This window comes from Artibeus jamaicensis, unplaced genomic scaffold, assembly GCF_021234435.1.
Source record: "Artibeus jamaicensis isolate MK-2021 breed Jamaican fruit bat unplaced genomic scaffold, CSHL_Jam_final contig_484, whole genome shotgun sequence".
NCBI lineage: Eukaryota > Metazoa > Chordata > Mammalia > Chiroptera > Phyllostomidae > Artibeus > Artibeus jamaicensis.
The window spans coordinates 11,554,659-11,569,404 of NW_026521859.1; the positions used below are offsets into that span (position 1 = coordinate 11,554,659).

Below are 14,746 nucleotides of genomic sequence, written 5' to 3' on the forward strand. Positions count from 1 at the left end.
TAGGGCGGAGAGGAGGAGGTGGGGCCTCGCGTCGCCAAGGTGGCACCCAACGGCTGCGCCCCAGGGCCCTTAGCTTTCCTCGGGATGCAGCAGAATCAGCCAAGCCGCTGGGCAAGTAGCTCAGCCCCCGGACCTGGGTGGGTGGCACGAAGGGCTGGAGACCTACCCTTCCCTGCCCGGCTGTAGCAGAACTGCACGCACTGGCAGTGACAGTGGCCCAGCTTCTGTGCGCTGAGTCCCTGCAAGCCACACCCCCTGCCTCAACGCCAGTCCTGCGGAGGCACGCCCCCTCCCGCCTCTCTACCTCGACCCCCTTGGGGGGCCCAGGCGGAGCCCAAATCTCTGCTTGCCAGCATTGCCGCCATCATCTGCACTGCGTACCTAGCTCAGAAAAGGACAGGCTTCTTTCACCAGGACCCCAATCGACTTCTGAGGTGGCCGGAGCCCCACCGCGGCCCCCTGCTCCTACCCTGGGTTTTCCTCCCCCAACGAGCCCACTGAGCTTTCCCTGCACCTGACCTCGCGTACCCGTATTCCATTGTGCTTCGGGATTCTCCTTTATCCTGCCTCTGGCCACCCACCCCCACCTGGTCGCGCGTGCGCCCCGCTTCGGCTTCACGGGTCTGTGACCCTCGTCCATCAAGCCTCTTGCCTGCGACCCTTGTCCACCAAGCCTCCAACCCCTCACCTACCGGGTCTCCTGCGGACTTTGCCTGGGGTCTTGCGTTGCCCCCACTGGCCTTTCTGCTCCAGGGCCTCCAGTCACATGCGCCTGCAGCCCACCAGCCCCTCCCAATCCGTGGTGCCATGGGCCCTACCCAACCACTAATTCTCTGGGTCTCCTCCCTCTGTGACTCACACTCCTGTGCTTCAGGCATCGGAGTTTACCGTACACACTCTGGTGTCGGTCCTCAGCATCCCACCGCCCAACATACCCTGCTCTGGGCTACCCCCACCTGTCCCAGGACCTCGGGATTCCCTTGTAACTCTAAGACTGCCCAGCCACCACTGTCCCCTTCCCACTGTTCCAAACCAATCCGCTCTAGGCTAGAGGGCCTTAGACCCTCCTTTTAGCCCCCAAATTGTGTATTCTCTCACAACAAACACCCCAGTGTTCTGCTTGGGTCTGGCCCTGCCCAGCATGCAGCAGGCGACTCCTGGGCCTTGCTTTACCCCACCCAGTCCAGCAGCTGGTGCCACATTCGCTTACCCTCTCCTGCTGGTCCTTGATTTTCTGACTTCCCCTCTCACTCTCGCTTGCCTGTTCTCTTTTCCTTGTTTGCCCCAGGTGCCAGGATGGTGGGGGAACTCCGCTACAGGGAATTCAGACTGCCTCTGGGGCCCGGCTTGCATGCCTATCCTGATGAGGTGATCCGCCAGCGAGTGGGCCATGATGGGCATCCTGAGTACCAGATCCGCTGGCTTATTCTGAGACGTGGGGAGGATGGGGAAGGAGGCCAAGTGGACTGCAAGGCTGATCACATCCTGCTATGGATGTCCAATGATGAGATCTATGCCAACTGCCACAAGATGCTGGGCGAGGATGGCCAAGTTATTGGGCCTTCCCAGGAGACTGCAGGGGAGGCTGGGACTCTGGACAAATCTATGCTGGGGGAGATGGAAAGGGATGTGAAGTCCCTGATTCAGAGGGCCCTTCGGCAGCTGGAGGAGTGTGTGGGCACCATCCCGCCTGCTCCTCTGCTTCACACTGTCCACGTGCTCAGCGCCTATGCCAGCATCGAGCCCCTCACTGGGGTCTTCAAAGACCCAAGGGTCCTGGACTTGCTCATGCACATGTTGAGTAGTCCTGATTATCAGATCCGCTGGAGCGCAGGCCAAATGATACAAGCCCTGGCCTCTCATGATGCTGGTGAGGAGTAGTGTGCAGAGGAAGGGAGATCAGGAGAGGGGCTGGGTTGGCTTAGGGCTTCACAGGACACTGTAGCAGGAGTGTGATTTCATCAGTGCATAGGAGATCTGGTGCTCTTCTCTCAGAATTGGAAGAAAAAGAGGTATGGAGGTGGGTATGGGCACGTCTGCAGAAAGAGGAAAATCCGTGTCCAAAAACCTCATATTAATTGGCTTTCTATGGACATTTTGTCTTTTGAATTAAATCAGCAAATCACGGCATTCCTAGTGTGTGGCAGAAGAAGGATTGGACCGAGGGAGTCAAGGGATCTAGGAGAGATGCCCAGGAAGGTTGAGGTTAGGGAGCAGTTACTGACTGGGGTGTGGGTTACAGGGACCCGGACCCAGATCCTTCTGTCACTGAGCCAGCAAGAGGCCATTGAGAAACACCTGGATTTTGACAGCCGCTGTGCTCTGTTGGCTCTGTTTGCACAGGCCATGATCTCTGAACACCCCATGTCCTTCGAGGGCATTCAGCTGCCACAGGTATTCTGTCAAGGGCATTGGGAGCGAAGCTAGGGAAATCTAGGGGCCAGGCCTTTACACCTCTCCGTAGAGGATGGTGTGGGGAGGGGGGCTAAAGGTTGGACAAAGCGGATATATGCCAAAGGTTATGTCCTACAGGTCCCGGGAAGGATGCTCTTCTCCCTTGTGAAGCACTATTTGCATGTTACCTCCCTCCTGGATCAACTGAATGACAGTGCTGCAGAACCAGGAGGCCAGAACAGCTCTGCACCCAAGGAGTCGAGTGGGGAGAGGGGTCGCCTGGAGCTGGAATTCAGCATGGCCATGGGCACCCTGATCTCAGAGCTGGTGCAGGTCATGCGCTGGGACTGGGCCTCAAGCAGACAAGGGCCCTCGGCACGGTCCTCCAGTTCTATCTTCCAGCCCCTGCTGGCAGGTGCAGGCCTCGGGCTGCCACCCACCCAGGCCCAGGCCTCCCTCAGGAGGTCAAGGTGGTTTCGCCCTCGCTCTGAGTTCACAAGTGGCAATGCCTATGCCTTGTATGTGCGGGATACACTGCAGCCGGGGATGCGGGTGCGGATGCTGGATGATTACGAGGAGATCAGTGCTGGGGATGAGGGCGAGTTCCGGCAGAGCAACAGTGGCGTGCCCCCTGTGCAGGTGAGCCAGCACATGGCGGTGGGACACTGTTGGGGATCTTTTTGGGTGACATGTAGCTGGGGCTTCCATGCAGGGGGCTCTGGGAGGTCACCCAAGGAGAAAACCCCAAGAGAATCGAAATGGTCAAAGGGGGGTCAGCAGTTGAGAACAGGGGTATTTGAAGGGCTGAGAAAATCTGTTTAGGAGTCTGTGAGGTCAGAAAGATTCCCAGGAAGGAACTGATATAGCAAGGCTCTCCCAAAAGCCAGGGTCGGAGAGGCAGGGTGGTTGATGCCAGGAGGAAGTGTAGGGGCATGAGTCACTGAGGATGGGTGAGAAGATGAGGCAGAGCGTGTTTGTGTTCTCCCTGTGCCAGTGTTTTGCTATTTGGAAGGTTCTTCTAAACCTGGACAAGGGTCACCTGAGAGGTATATGTCCTCATCACTGCTCCACAGCCAGTCATTAAGTGAGGTCTCTATTCTCCTTCCCTCGCTGTTTTCCCCCCATGTCCTCCAGGTGCTGTGGAGGTCAACAGGCCGTACCTACTGGGTACACTGGCACATGCTGGAGATTCTGGGTTGTGAAGAAGACATCAAGGACATGGTTGAGGCTGATGAGTACCAGGGAGCAGTGGTCAGTGGCACCCAGAGTGTAGGTGAGCCCAAAGAGGAAGCTGCAGTAAGCTTCGAGCACAGGGCCAGCAGTCCGGCTGGGCGGGCAGTGATGTCGCTATGCCCTGTGACCCATGTCCACAGCCCTGCCCTCCTGGCGGTGGAAGCCCATGACAGAGCTCTATGCCATGCCCTACGTGCCACCCAAGGATGAGGAGAACGAACACCTGACCCAGGCTGAGTGGTGGGAGCTCCTCTTCTTCATCAAGAAGCTGGATGGACCTGCCCATCAGGAGGTTCTCCAGATCCTCCAGGAGAACCTGGATGGGGAGGTAGAGCCGGCCCGGAGACACAGAGGTTGGAGGTCTCCACTGCAAGGGTTGCCCTGTGACAAAGCATGTGAGAGGCTCAGGGTGGGTGGGCAGATTGACAGTGTGAGGGGCTGCAGGGGAGGTATGTTGGTGAGCTGTTTGGGAGGAGCCAGCTGCCAGCCGTGAGAGCTTCAGGGTGGGGAAGGCATATACAGAGATCCCTAACCCTGCCAAGGGGCCCCGGAGCCTCTCTGCTGGCAGGGATGCCAGCAGTGAGAGCTTCTCCCTGATGACAGATTCTGGACGGCGAGGTCCTGGCTGAGCTGGCCATGCCCGTAGAGCTGGCTCAGAACCTGCTGCTAGCCCTGCCACAGCGACTCGATGACAGCGCTCTCAGGGACCTGCTTAACTGCCGTGTCTACAGGAAATACGGGCCGGAGGCCCTGGCAGGGCAGCCTGCTTCCCGGTCCCTGCTGGAAGCCCAGGCCCAGCCTCAGGAATCAGCAGATGCAGCCAGAGTGAAAGGTGGGGCGCCAGACAGAAACAGCAGCTCTGCGGAGTGGCCTCCAGGGGGGCACAAGTGTAGGAGAGAGGGCGGTGCTGAGTTTTGTGCAGTCCCGTTTGGAAGAGATGGCACCTCGGGGAGGAACCAGAACTTAGAGATGAGCGATGAATGAGAAAAGCAGACATTTTGCTCCTTCCAAAGAATGAGGGAGGATGTCATGTTTAAAGCCTTAAAAAGCCACCCCCCCAGTTAATTTCTTCCATTGTAGAGAAAAACAAATTATTGCTTGTTTTTAGATACAAGGAAATGCTCTGATTTTTCTGTAGTCAGGAAGCTCCTTTGCAAATTTAAGGATATACAATATAAAATTTGTCATGAAGTTGTCTTATAAGTACCTAATGAGATACAATGAGATCCCAAAACCTACCTTTTAGGGCTAGAAAACAAATCAAAGACATTTTTAGGAGAAATTAGGAAACAAGATTGAGAGTTATGAACCTGCCCTTCTCTGATTCCTATGTCACTAACAGTGGCCAACCCTGTGACCTCCCCCATCCTGTAGCAGAAGAGCCCCTGACGCAGTGCCCCCGCAGTCCCCTGCGACATCTGGTGGAGGGTCATGGGCCAGCTGGGAAAACTGTCCTGGAGCTGGAGCAAGCCCTCAGCTCAGAGGGGACCCAGGAGAGCGAGGTCAAGTCGCTGCTGCTGCTGCTGCAGCGGCAGCCCCAGCCCTTCCTTGTGCTGATGCGGAGCCTGGATACTCCGGCGGCCGGCAAGGCCCTGCACCTGGCCGTTCTGAGGTGACGGGGCTGGGAGAGGTGGGGTGGGCAGAGGGGTCTCCGAGGCTCGCTGCACATCTCTCCTACCCCTGCACCCCAGAATCCTGACGCGGTTGGTGGACTTCCCTGAAGCGCTGCTGCTCCCCTGGCACGAGGCCATGGATGCTTGCGTGGCCGGCCTGCAGTCCCCAGACGCCGACCGAGAGGTACCCCTGCCCTGCTCTGGGGAGGCGCCGGAGGCAGAGGATGAAAGGCGGCCTCTGAGGAGACTGACCTGCGGGCGGGGCTCTGCAGGGCACAGTGGGGCCTTTGTGTTTTCCGTGTGGGTTTTGTTTTTAAAATTGAATTTTAGTTTTTTTAAGGCTATTTTTAGAGAGGGGGAAGGGTGGGAGAAAGAGGGACATCAAGGGAAAGAAAGAAGGGAGGAGGAAGGGAGAGACATAAGTGTGTGGGTGGACCCGGCCCACAACCCTGGCATGTGCCCTGACCGGGAATCAAACCTGCGACCCCTTGGTTCATAGGCCGGCACTCACTCCACTGAGCCACACCAGCCAGGGCTAAATTTTATTTCTTTAAATAGGTAATACATTCACACAGTTCCCAAATCAAAATGATGTAACAAGGTATACACCAAGAATCCTTATTCCCATCCGAACTCTTGTTTTCCTCATACCCCCCCCCAAATGCCCCTTAGTGGTAACCACTTGTATTAATTTATATATCTTTATGTGTTTCCTGTGTAAATATAAACAAACCCAAATATATGATCTCCCCCCCGCAAATGTATGGTCTTACTTGCCATATCCTTTTTTACACAAAAGGTTATGTTCGTATTGCATCAAGAGCCTCAGTGGCTTCCATTTGGCTGGACCTGTGTGGGGGAAGGGGCAGGCAGAGGGGACCATCATACCCCATAGTCCCCTGCCACAGTGACACCCTGGGCATGGAAGGCTTGGGAAGGGGTCAGAGGACTAGGGACCTGGTGACAGTGGGTATCTGCAGTATCCACCTTTGGCTGTTACCCACACTGTAGTTTCCAAGGCGGACTCCCTTGAGTGCACACGCACACCTCTGGTCCCTCTCGTCCGCCTCCCCGTCGCCAGGTGTCTGCGTAGTGCCTGAGGATCTGAACATGCAGCCCCACAGCTGGGCCTGAAAGGAAACAAGCCAAGATGCGCTCCGCTCCTCTTGCAAACAATCAGAGTTAGGAACCCCAGCTGGACAGGGCATCTCCTGGCTTTTCCATTGCAGTTGTCTTTGGATCCTTCGCTCCACCCAGCCCTCATGTCTCCTCCGTCCCTGTCTTTGTCCTTCCTCATCTGTCTTGTTCACTGCAATAGCCCCAGCCCCCAGCGCATAGTCGGTGTAAGTAAACATTGCTGCGGATGCTCTTGTGGCCTGTGCCTTGTCCCCTTTAGTCACTCCTCCTACTGCCATCCTAGGTACTCCAGGAACTGATCTTCTTCCTGCACCGCCTGGCCTCGGTGAGCAGGGACTATGCCGTGGTGCTGAATCAGCTGGGAGCCCAAGATGCCATCTCCAAGGCCCTGGAAAGGCACCTGGGAAAGCTGGATCTGGCTCAGGAGCTGCGGGACCTGGTGTTCAAGTGTGAGAAGCATGCCCACCTCTACCAGAAACTCACCACCAACATCCTGGGAGGCTGTATCCAGGTCAGGAGGAAGGACGGGGAAGCTCGTGGGTTCATAGGTGGGTAAGAATAGAAACCTGAGCGCTGGAGGGCCAGGGGAGGGTGCTTCTGAAGTGGGGGCAGACAGGTGAGTCTAGTAAACCTGGGGGTGTTTGTTCTCTGCACCTCTGTCCCACCTGGACCTGTTCTGCCAGGATGTGGAGGAGTCCCATCGCTGCTGAGTCTTTCTCCATTAGTATTTCTGTGTTTCTCCACATTGCTCCCTCCTCCCTGTGCCCTGCTCTCCGGTGTTCCGGCTGCAGATGGTGCTGGGTCAGATCGAAGACCACAGACGGACCCACCGGCCCATCAACATCCCCTTCTTCGACGTGTTCCTCAGATATCTGTGCCAGGGTTTGTGCCTGTCCCCACATTCCACCACGCTCCCATCCCTGAATCGGTTTTCCCTCCACTTGTACCAGGCTGTGACCGCCACCCCTCCCCACTGTCCCCAGGCTCCAGTGTGGAAGTGAAGGAGGACAAGTGCTGGGAGAAGGTGGAGGTGTCCTCCAACCCGCACCGGGCCAGCAAGCTGACGGACCGCAACCCCAAGACCTACTGGGAGTCCAACGGCAGCACCGGCTCCCACTACATCACCCTGCACATGCAGCAGGGCGTCCTCATCCGGTAATGTGCTCCGCGTGCATGCTCGGCCACGCCTGTACTTTCCCACAATTTCCATGATTGTTTGGGGGAAAGCACCATCCCCGTGAATATGATCAAAGCTCTGTCTTCAAGGACATGACTGGTTCCAGTTTCAGTTGGTTCCTCTTCCTTGCTCCCAGGCAGCTGACTCTGCTGGTGGCTAGTGAAGACTCGAGCTACATGCCAGCCAGGGTGGTGGTGTTCGGGGGAGATGGCACCAGCTCTCCTAACACAGAACTCAACTTGGTAGGGACCCCTGTGCCATTAGACCACCCCTGACAGGACCAGCTCTCCTGCCCAGACTCCTACATTCCTCTCTGTCTTGTACCCTATAGAAAGCAGTCCTTGATCCCTGCACCTTTGGGATGGCATCAGGCCCTGAGTAATGAGGGTGGCATTAGCACCCTTTCATCAGGACGCTGCACAGCCAGGGCCAGGGAAGGGAGGGACACAGTGAGGGGACAGGAACCGACTTGTGCTTTCAGCACTCTCATCCACACCTTTAGAGGCAAAAACCCTCTCTGCCCCCTGCCAGGTCAACGTGATGCCCTCTGCCAGCCGGGTGATCCTCCTGGAGAACCTGAACCGCTTCTGGCCGGTCATCCAGATCCGCATAAAGCGCTGCCAGCAGGTGGGGAGGGCTGTGGTGGGTGGGTCCGAGCATGGGGCTCCGCGCCCTGCAGCTGTTGCAGATCGTGGGCCAGAGCTCCAGCCTGGGTTGTGGGCAGCTCCAGTAGCAAGGCGTGAGGGTGTGGCTGACTCCAGCCCATTCTGGGGAGAGTGTAGACCAAGTGAGAACAGATGTGTGCGCCTTGCAGGGTGGTATCGACACGCGCATTCGAGGGTTGGAGATCCTGGGCCCCAAGCCCACATTCTGGCCAGTGTTTCGGGAGCAGCTGTGTCGTCACACACGCCTCTTCTATATGGTTCGGGCACAGGCCTGGAGCCAGGACATAGTGGAGGACCGCAGGAGCCTCCTGCACCTGAGTTCCAGGTGAGTGTGAGCGTGTGTGTGTGCCTGTGTGTGTAAAGGGTGAGAGTGTTACAGATGGCTGCTGGGTGGGTTCTGTGGAGGGCATAAGATAGAGAGCTAACATGCTTGTGGGGGGCCGGAATGCTCTGCAGTTTGGGGAGGGGAGGAAACAATAAAGAGAAGAGATTTTGCTGGCGGGCTGCAAGTAGGATGTGCCAGTTAATGTGTGGGGAGTTGTCTAGTGCTGAGCAGGGATTTGGTCTGGTTGCTGGGAGTGAGCTGGCAGTCTCAGTCTGGGTGGTCACCAGGGTCACTGGGTGGTCACCGGGGTCACCTCGAATCTCTGACACCTTCCTCCTCCATCATCATCTCCAGACTCATTGGGGCTCTGTGCCACGAGCAGAATTTTGCCGATCGCTTCCTCCCTGACGATGAAGCCGCCCAAGCACTGGGCAAGACCTGCTGGGAGGCCCTGGTCAGCCCCCTGGTGCAGAACATCACCTCCCCTGGTAAGCATCCCGACCCCTGGCCCTCTTTACTGTCCTACTGTTTACCCACTAACCGGCCTTTTCTTGCTCTGCCACAGAGCCACCTGGGTGATGCCCTTGGCCCTTTTGGGACCCACATGTTCGTTTGGAGCCCCAGTGCCCCCTTCTCGTAGTCCAGGGGCCACCTCCTTCCCCATGTCTCTCAGTGCCAGCTGGCACCATAGGTTGGGAGGGACCTTGCCACCTCCTTTCCCCATGTCGGTCTGTCTGCTTGCTCCTTCTCCACACTCCAGTCCTGCCAGGCTCTCTGTCTCCCTGGAGATGTGCTCTGCCTTGGCTTGTTTTCCCTGCCTCTAGATGAGGATGGCCTCAGCCCCCTGGGCTGGCTGCTGGACCAGTATCTGGAGTGTCGGGAGGCTGCTCGCCACCCCCAGAGCCGTGCGGCAGCTTTTCCCCCGAGGGTGCGTCGCCTCACCCACCTGCTGGTGCACGCAGAGCCCTGCGAGGTGCCTGCTGTGGTGGCGGCTGCTCCTCAGCCCAGTGAGTACCGGGCATTCGGGCAGGAGCTCAGGTAGGGGTGCGGCCCTGTGCGCCCTCAGTCACATACTACAGCTTCCGCCCCTCCTCGCCCTACTCCTCCTGACGTGGTCAGCCTATTCACCTTCTAGCTGTTTGTCACTCCCACCCAGGAGCACCATTTGGGGTGGCAGCATATCAGGAAAGGCCCCAAGACTCATCCTTGAAATGGGACCAAGGAGCTGAGGGGCCGCCCCCATCTCGCCTCTGCCCCTCCCTCTGTCTCCACAGAGGGCAGAAACAGAAGCCACGACTCCAGCTCCCTGGCTACCCAGGGGCTTCCCAGCAGCATCCTGAAAAACCTGACCCGCTGTTGGCAGGCTGTGGTGGAGGAGCAGGTGGGCAGGAGCCAGTGCAGGGAGGGAGGGTGGAACTGTGGTGGTAGCGTGTTGGGCTGCCCCCTCACGCTGCTGCACCTTCCCCCCAGGTGAACACTTTTCTGACCTCGCACTGGCAGGATGATGACTTCGTGCCACACTACTGCGAACACTTTAATAAGCTGCAGAAGTCAAGCTCTGAGCTGTTCGGGCCGCGGGCAGCCTTCTTGCTGGCACTGCAGAACGGCTGTGCTGGGGCCTTGCTGAAGCTCCCTTTTCTCAAAGCTGCCCACGTGAGCCTCCCAAGCTCGCCTCAGCCCCGCGCCTCCTCCCACAGGCTCCCCATTCCCACCTGCTCGAGTGGCCCAGCTTTCCGTTCCCATTCGACAAGTGATGAGTATCAGCATATGACCGTGTTACCTAAAGTTCATAGAAAAAAATCATTACCCACAGCGTGCAGCCCGACCGTATCTCGATATACTTTCTCCTATTTGACTGCATGATTTAACAGTTTACTCAAGAGGAGCTAAAATGCTCTCTCCTTTTTTTTCTTGATCGTTACATTAAAAGCCTTTTCCAGTGTTGCTATTCACCCTCATTTTTTATTTGTGCATAAATTCCATCTAATGGATGTACTATAATTTACTTCCCCATTGCCATCATCCCATAAATATTTAACAAGTGCTTAAAATGTGTCAGACACTGCGATAAGAGCTGAAGATAGACAAAGTCTCTCCCCTCAAAAGTTTACCGACTTCTAGGGAAGACACAGAGTGAAGCAAATGATAAAAATAAACGAAGATGGGACAGGCACCCTGGCTGGCAAAGACGGGTACAGCGGGAGCGGGAGCGGCGGCCACCTGGTTGCCCCCGCGGTTCGGTTCCATCAGTAACGCTGCAGTGTGCCCGTCTTTGTGCACGTAACTTATTTCCTCACATTATCGTTACTAGTTCAACCTTTAAACCTGTTCAATGTGAAAAAACACTTCACAATTCTTAACGTTGATTTGCACAATTGTTAAAGACTTTATAAAGGAGTTTTATGAAAGTGCTGACCAGTTGATGAAGCTTTGAGCGGTTCGTAGCTGCTGTGTCTGACCTGTCTCCCTGCTCCCACCCACCACCTCCACTTGCCAGCTCGTGGTTTTCCTGTGCTCTTCCCACTGCCCAGGTGAGTGAGCAGTTCGCCCGGCACATTGACCAGCGGATCCAGGGCAGCTGGATTGGTGGGGCCCAGGGGATGGAGATGCTGGCGCAATTGCAGCGGTGCCTGGAAACCGTCCTGATTTTCTCCAGCCTGGAGATGGCCACCACATTTGAGCATTACTACCAGTGAGTGTAGACCTAGAGAGTGAGAGTTGCGGGGGAAGCAGGATGACAGGGGCAGGTTCAGCTCTCCGGCTCTGGAAGTCTAGGGTCCAGGCAGGCTGGAGGCCAGGAGTGGGAGGCTGGGCCATGGCAAGAGCCCGCACTGAGGCTGGGCCTGGGCCGTGTGTGCTGCAGGCACTACATGGCAGACCGTCTCCTGAGCCTGGGCTCCAGCTGGCTGGAGGGGGCCGTGCTGGAGCAGATCGGTCCCTGCTTCCCCAGACGCCTCCCCCAGCAGATGCTGCAGAGCCTGCGCACCTCCGAGGAGCTGCAGCGCCAGTTCCACATCTACCAGCTCCAGCGGCTCGATCAGGAACTCCTGAAGCTGGAGGACACGGAGAAGGAAATACAGGTGGGTGCCAGGGAGGGGATTAGCAAATGGCAGCTAGGAAAGAAGAACAACACGGAGCAGACCAGAGGAGGCCCACTGGGCTGAACCCTGTGTTTCTTCCCTTCAGGCGGGACACGAGGCCGGTGGCAAGGAGCATAAGAGAGAGTGTGAAGAGGAAGCCGAGGAAGCTGGAGCGGCAGCGGCCACAGATGTGGCAGAAGAGGAGGAGGAGAACGAGGACCTCTACTATGAACGGGCAATGCCAGAAGTGACTGTGCTAGTCTTGTCACCACGCTGCTGGCCCATTGCCTCCATCTGCCACACACTGAACCCCAGAACCTGCCTGCCCTCCTACCTGAGGGGCACATTGAACCGATACTCCAACTTCTATGACAAGAGTAAGGAGGAAGACGGAGGGAACTGGGGTCTGGGAAGAGGTCGGGATACTGGGAAAGAACTTGGGGCTGGGGTGGACTTGAGAAGAACAAGCAGGAGGTTGGGTTTGGGGTGGGTGTGGGGTTATCATGCATCAGGTCCCCAGAGTATTGCCTTTTCTGTCCTTAAAATAAGACCCAGGACTGTCTTTGTGGGTGGTGAGGAGGGTGGAGAAAGGAGGCATCTGAGGCCACCAGAAAAGGCTGTCTCTCCCTCGGTGGTAGGTGTCTGGCTCCTGGTCAGTCACTGTAACCTAAGCTCCCCACTTGGGGCTGATCCTGGGCCCGGCAGTGGCAAAGGAGGGGGAAGAGAATCAGAGCTGCCCTCAGGGAGTCCCAGACATTGGCTTCTCTCTCAGGGATATTCCAGTTAATGGGAGCCCCTGTCCTTCCTTCCTTCATGGTTTTGTCTCCTTAAAAAATATGGTGAACGCACCCTGGCTGGTGTAGCTCAGTGGATTGAGTGCGGGCCTGCGAACCAAAGGGTCTCTAGTTCAATTCCCAGTCAGGGCACATGCCTGGGTTGCAGGTCAGTCCCCCCAGTAAGGGGCGCACAAGAGGCAACCACTCATTGATGTTTCTCCCTTCCTCCCCTTCTCTCCAAAAATAAGTAAATAATTTTTAAAAAATGAGGAACTCCTTTGAGGCCCTAATCAGCCTGCCTGGTACAGGGCTGTGCACACAGCAGGCTCCCTGATGCCTGAGGCTCATGTGGGAGTCAGCGGAGAAGGCTGAGCTGCGGAAGGCTCGGGCCAGGAACCACAGTGGCCACAAATACTGGGCTGCACACTCTGCAGAGACTGGCAGGGACAAAGCTCAACCGATGGCACACCAGCCCCAACTCCCTCCTTTCCCTGCTCTTAGCCTCCCTCCTCCTCCCTGGTCCTTCTCAGGTCAGAGCTATCCTACCATAGAGCAGATCCCGCAGAGGCGGCTGCAGTGGACGTGGCTGGGCCGGGCTGAGCTGCAGTTTGGGGACCAGACCCTGCACGTGTCCACCGTGCAGATGTGGCTGCTGCTGTGTCTCAATGACCTGAAGGTGGCCCGGCTGTCTTCCTCCCTGCTCTCTCCCACCCTGCCTCTTACCTTTCTTCCTAAACTTTGACTCCCATCCTCCTCCCCTCCACCCTCTCTGTCCCACTTTTGGGGGAAGCCCTGAATGTTCCTTTCTCTTCTCTAAGGAAGTCTCCATAGAAAGTCTGCTGGCGCTCTCGGGGCTCTCTCCAGAGATGCTGAGTCAGGCAGTTGGGCTTCTCACCTCTTCGAGAGGCCCCCTGGACCTTCACATGCAAAAGGATGTCCCAGGAGGTTCGTACTTAGGCCAGAGGGGCTTGGGCCGGGGCCAGCCTCATCGTACGTCACCCCACCGAGGGGCTCTTGCTTGTTTCAGGTGTGCTCAAGGTTCGAGATGACAGCGAGGAGCCCAGGCCAAGGAGGGGCAGTGTGTGGCTCATCCCACCTCAGACCTACCTGAAAGCTGAAGATGAAGAGGGCCGGAACCTGGAGAAGAGACGGAACCTTCTGAACTGCCTCATTGTCCGAATCCTCAAGGCCCATGGGGACCAGGGGCTGCACATCGATCAGCTTGTCTGTCTGGTAGGTGGGGGTGGGCACTGGATGAGGGAGCTTTGGGGTGGCGGGGATGTGGTCCAGAGTGGCAGGTGAGTCCACGTTTGAAGCCTCTGATTCACTATGGTGCCTGTAGGCATGAAGATTGAGGTTGGCGTGCACCTGGTGTCCTTAGAACTGACTGCTCTGGCAGCTTGTGCTGGGGTGGAAGCAAGATGTGGGGTGTCTGACCTGTTTTTCCCCCTTCCTTCTCCATACCAGGTGCTGGAGGCTTGGCAGAAGGGCCCATGTCCTCCCAGGGGGTTGGTCAGCAGCCTGGGTAGGGGGTCTGCCTGCAGCAGTACCGATGTCCTCTCCTCCATCCTGCACCTCCTGGGCAAGGGCACGGTGAGACGTCACGATGACCGGCCCCAGATGCTGTCCTATGCAGTCCCCGTGACTGTGATGGAGCCTCACACCGAGTCCTTAAACCCGGACTCCTCAGGCCCCAACCCACCCCTCACCTTCCACACCCTGCAGATTCGCTCTCGGGGGGTGCCCTATGCCTCCTGCACCGTCACCCAGAGCTTCTCTACCTTTCGGTAGCCCTGGAGATGGGACCAGAGCTGGGGCTTTCTACAAAAATAAAACACAGGAGTTGGAGGACATGACCTGTGTGGTGACTACTAGGGATCTGACAGGGTCACGGGGCACTTTCCTGGCTAAATGGGAAGAAGAGTCCTCTGGTTCCAAGGTCATCTTGTGCCAGCAGCCACTTGTAGGGTGAGGGTGACAGCCTGGGGAGGAAGGTGGAGGAGTCAGGTATGACTGGCAGGACAGGGACGAAGTGGACAGGGATGGACCTCCCCCTTCTTGGAGGGGGTGTGGTCAGCAGGGCTCCATTTTCCTTCTTTGTGGAACTGGGTCCGTCACTGCGGGATTCTGACGAGCATTGGGTGTGGGAATATTTGACAGGGTGAGGCTTTGCCAGTGGCCACCACACCCAGCAGTGAGTGTGCCTTCCCCAGTAAGGCTGACCGGGACGGTGAGAAAGAGGGCACTTGAAGGGACCCAGTGCCAAATGTGTGCCATCCAGACACTTTAGGGTCTGGGTTGGAAGCGGACCTAGATGGAGCTCTCCTCCTCGTTGCCCACCTCCTG

At 57.1% G+C, this 14,746-nt stretch overlaps 1 protein-coding gene across 7 annotated transcripts; it reads left to right on the top strand.

Annotated features, from left to right (window-relative positions):
- Positions 1 to 25: 25 nt before the first annotated feature.
- Positions 26 to 14,253, top strand: CUL7 (cullin 7). 7 transcript variants are annotated; one of them, XM_037154416.2, is made up of 26 exons: positions 26 to 137; positions 1,289 to 1,870; positions 2,243 to 2,394; positions 2,533 to 3,033; positions 3,529 to 3,667; positions 3,768 to 3,955; positions 4,231 to 4,459; positions 5,002 to 5,239; positions 5,319 to 5,424; positions 6,661 to 6,888; positions 7,169 to 7,259; positions 7,361 to 7,532; positions 7,691 to 7,796; positions 8,086 to 8,181; positions 8,369 to 8,544; positions 8,899 to 9,032; positions 9,369 to 9,551; positions 9,819 to 9,925; positions 10,015 to 10,197; positions 11,076 to 11,236; positions 11,408 to 11,624; positions 11,731 to 12,001; positions 12,931 to 13,076; positions 13,219 to 13,345; positions 13,428 to 13,633; positions 13,868 to 14,253. In XM_037154416.2, exons 2-26 carry the CDS (start codon positions 1,297 to 1,299, stop codon positions 14,189 to 14,191), a joined length of 5,055 nt encoding a protein of 1,684 aa, XP_037010311.2. In that variant the 5' UTR covers positions 26 to 137; positions 1,289 to 1,296; the 3' UTR covers positions 14,192 to 14,253. The 7 variants fall into 7 exon arrangements, with proteins under 7 accessions (XP_037010311.2, XP_037010329.2, XP_037010320.2 ...); XM_037154434.2 differs by having other exon boundaries at positions 27 to 137; positions 5,005 to 5,239; XM_037154425.2 differs by having other exon boundaries at positions 27 to 111.
- The last annotated feature ends 493 nt before the right edge of the window (positions 14,254 to 14,746 follow it).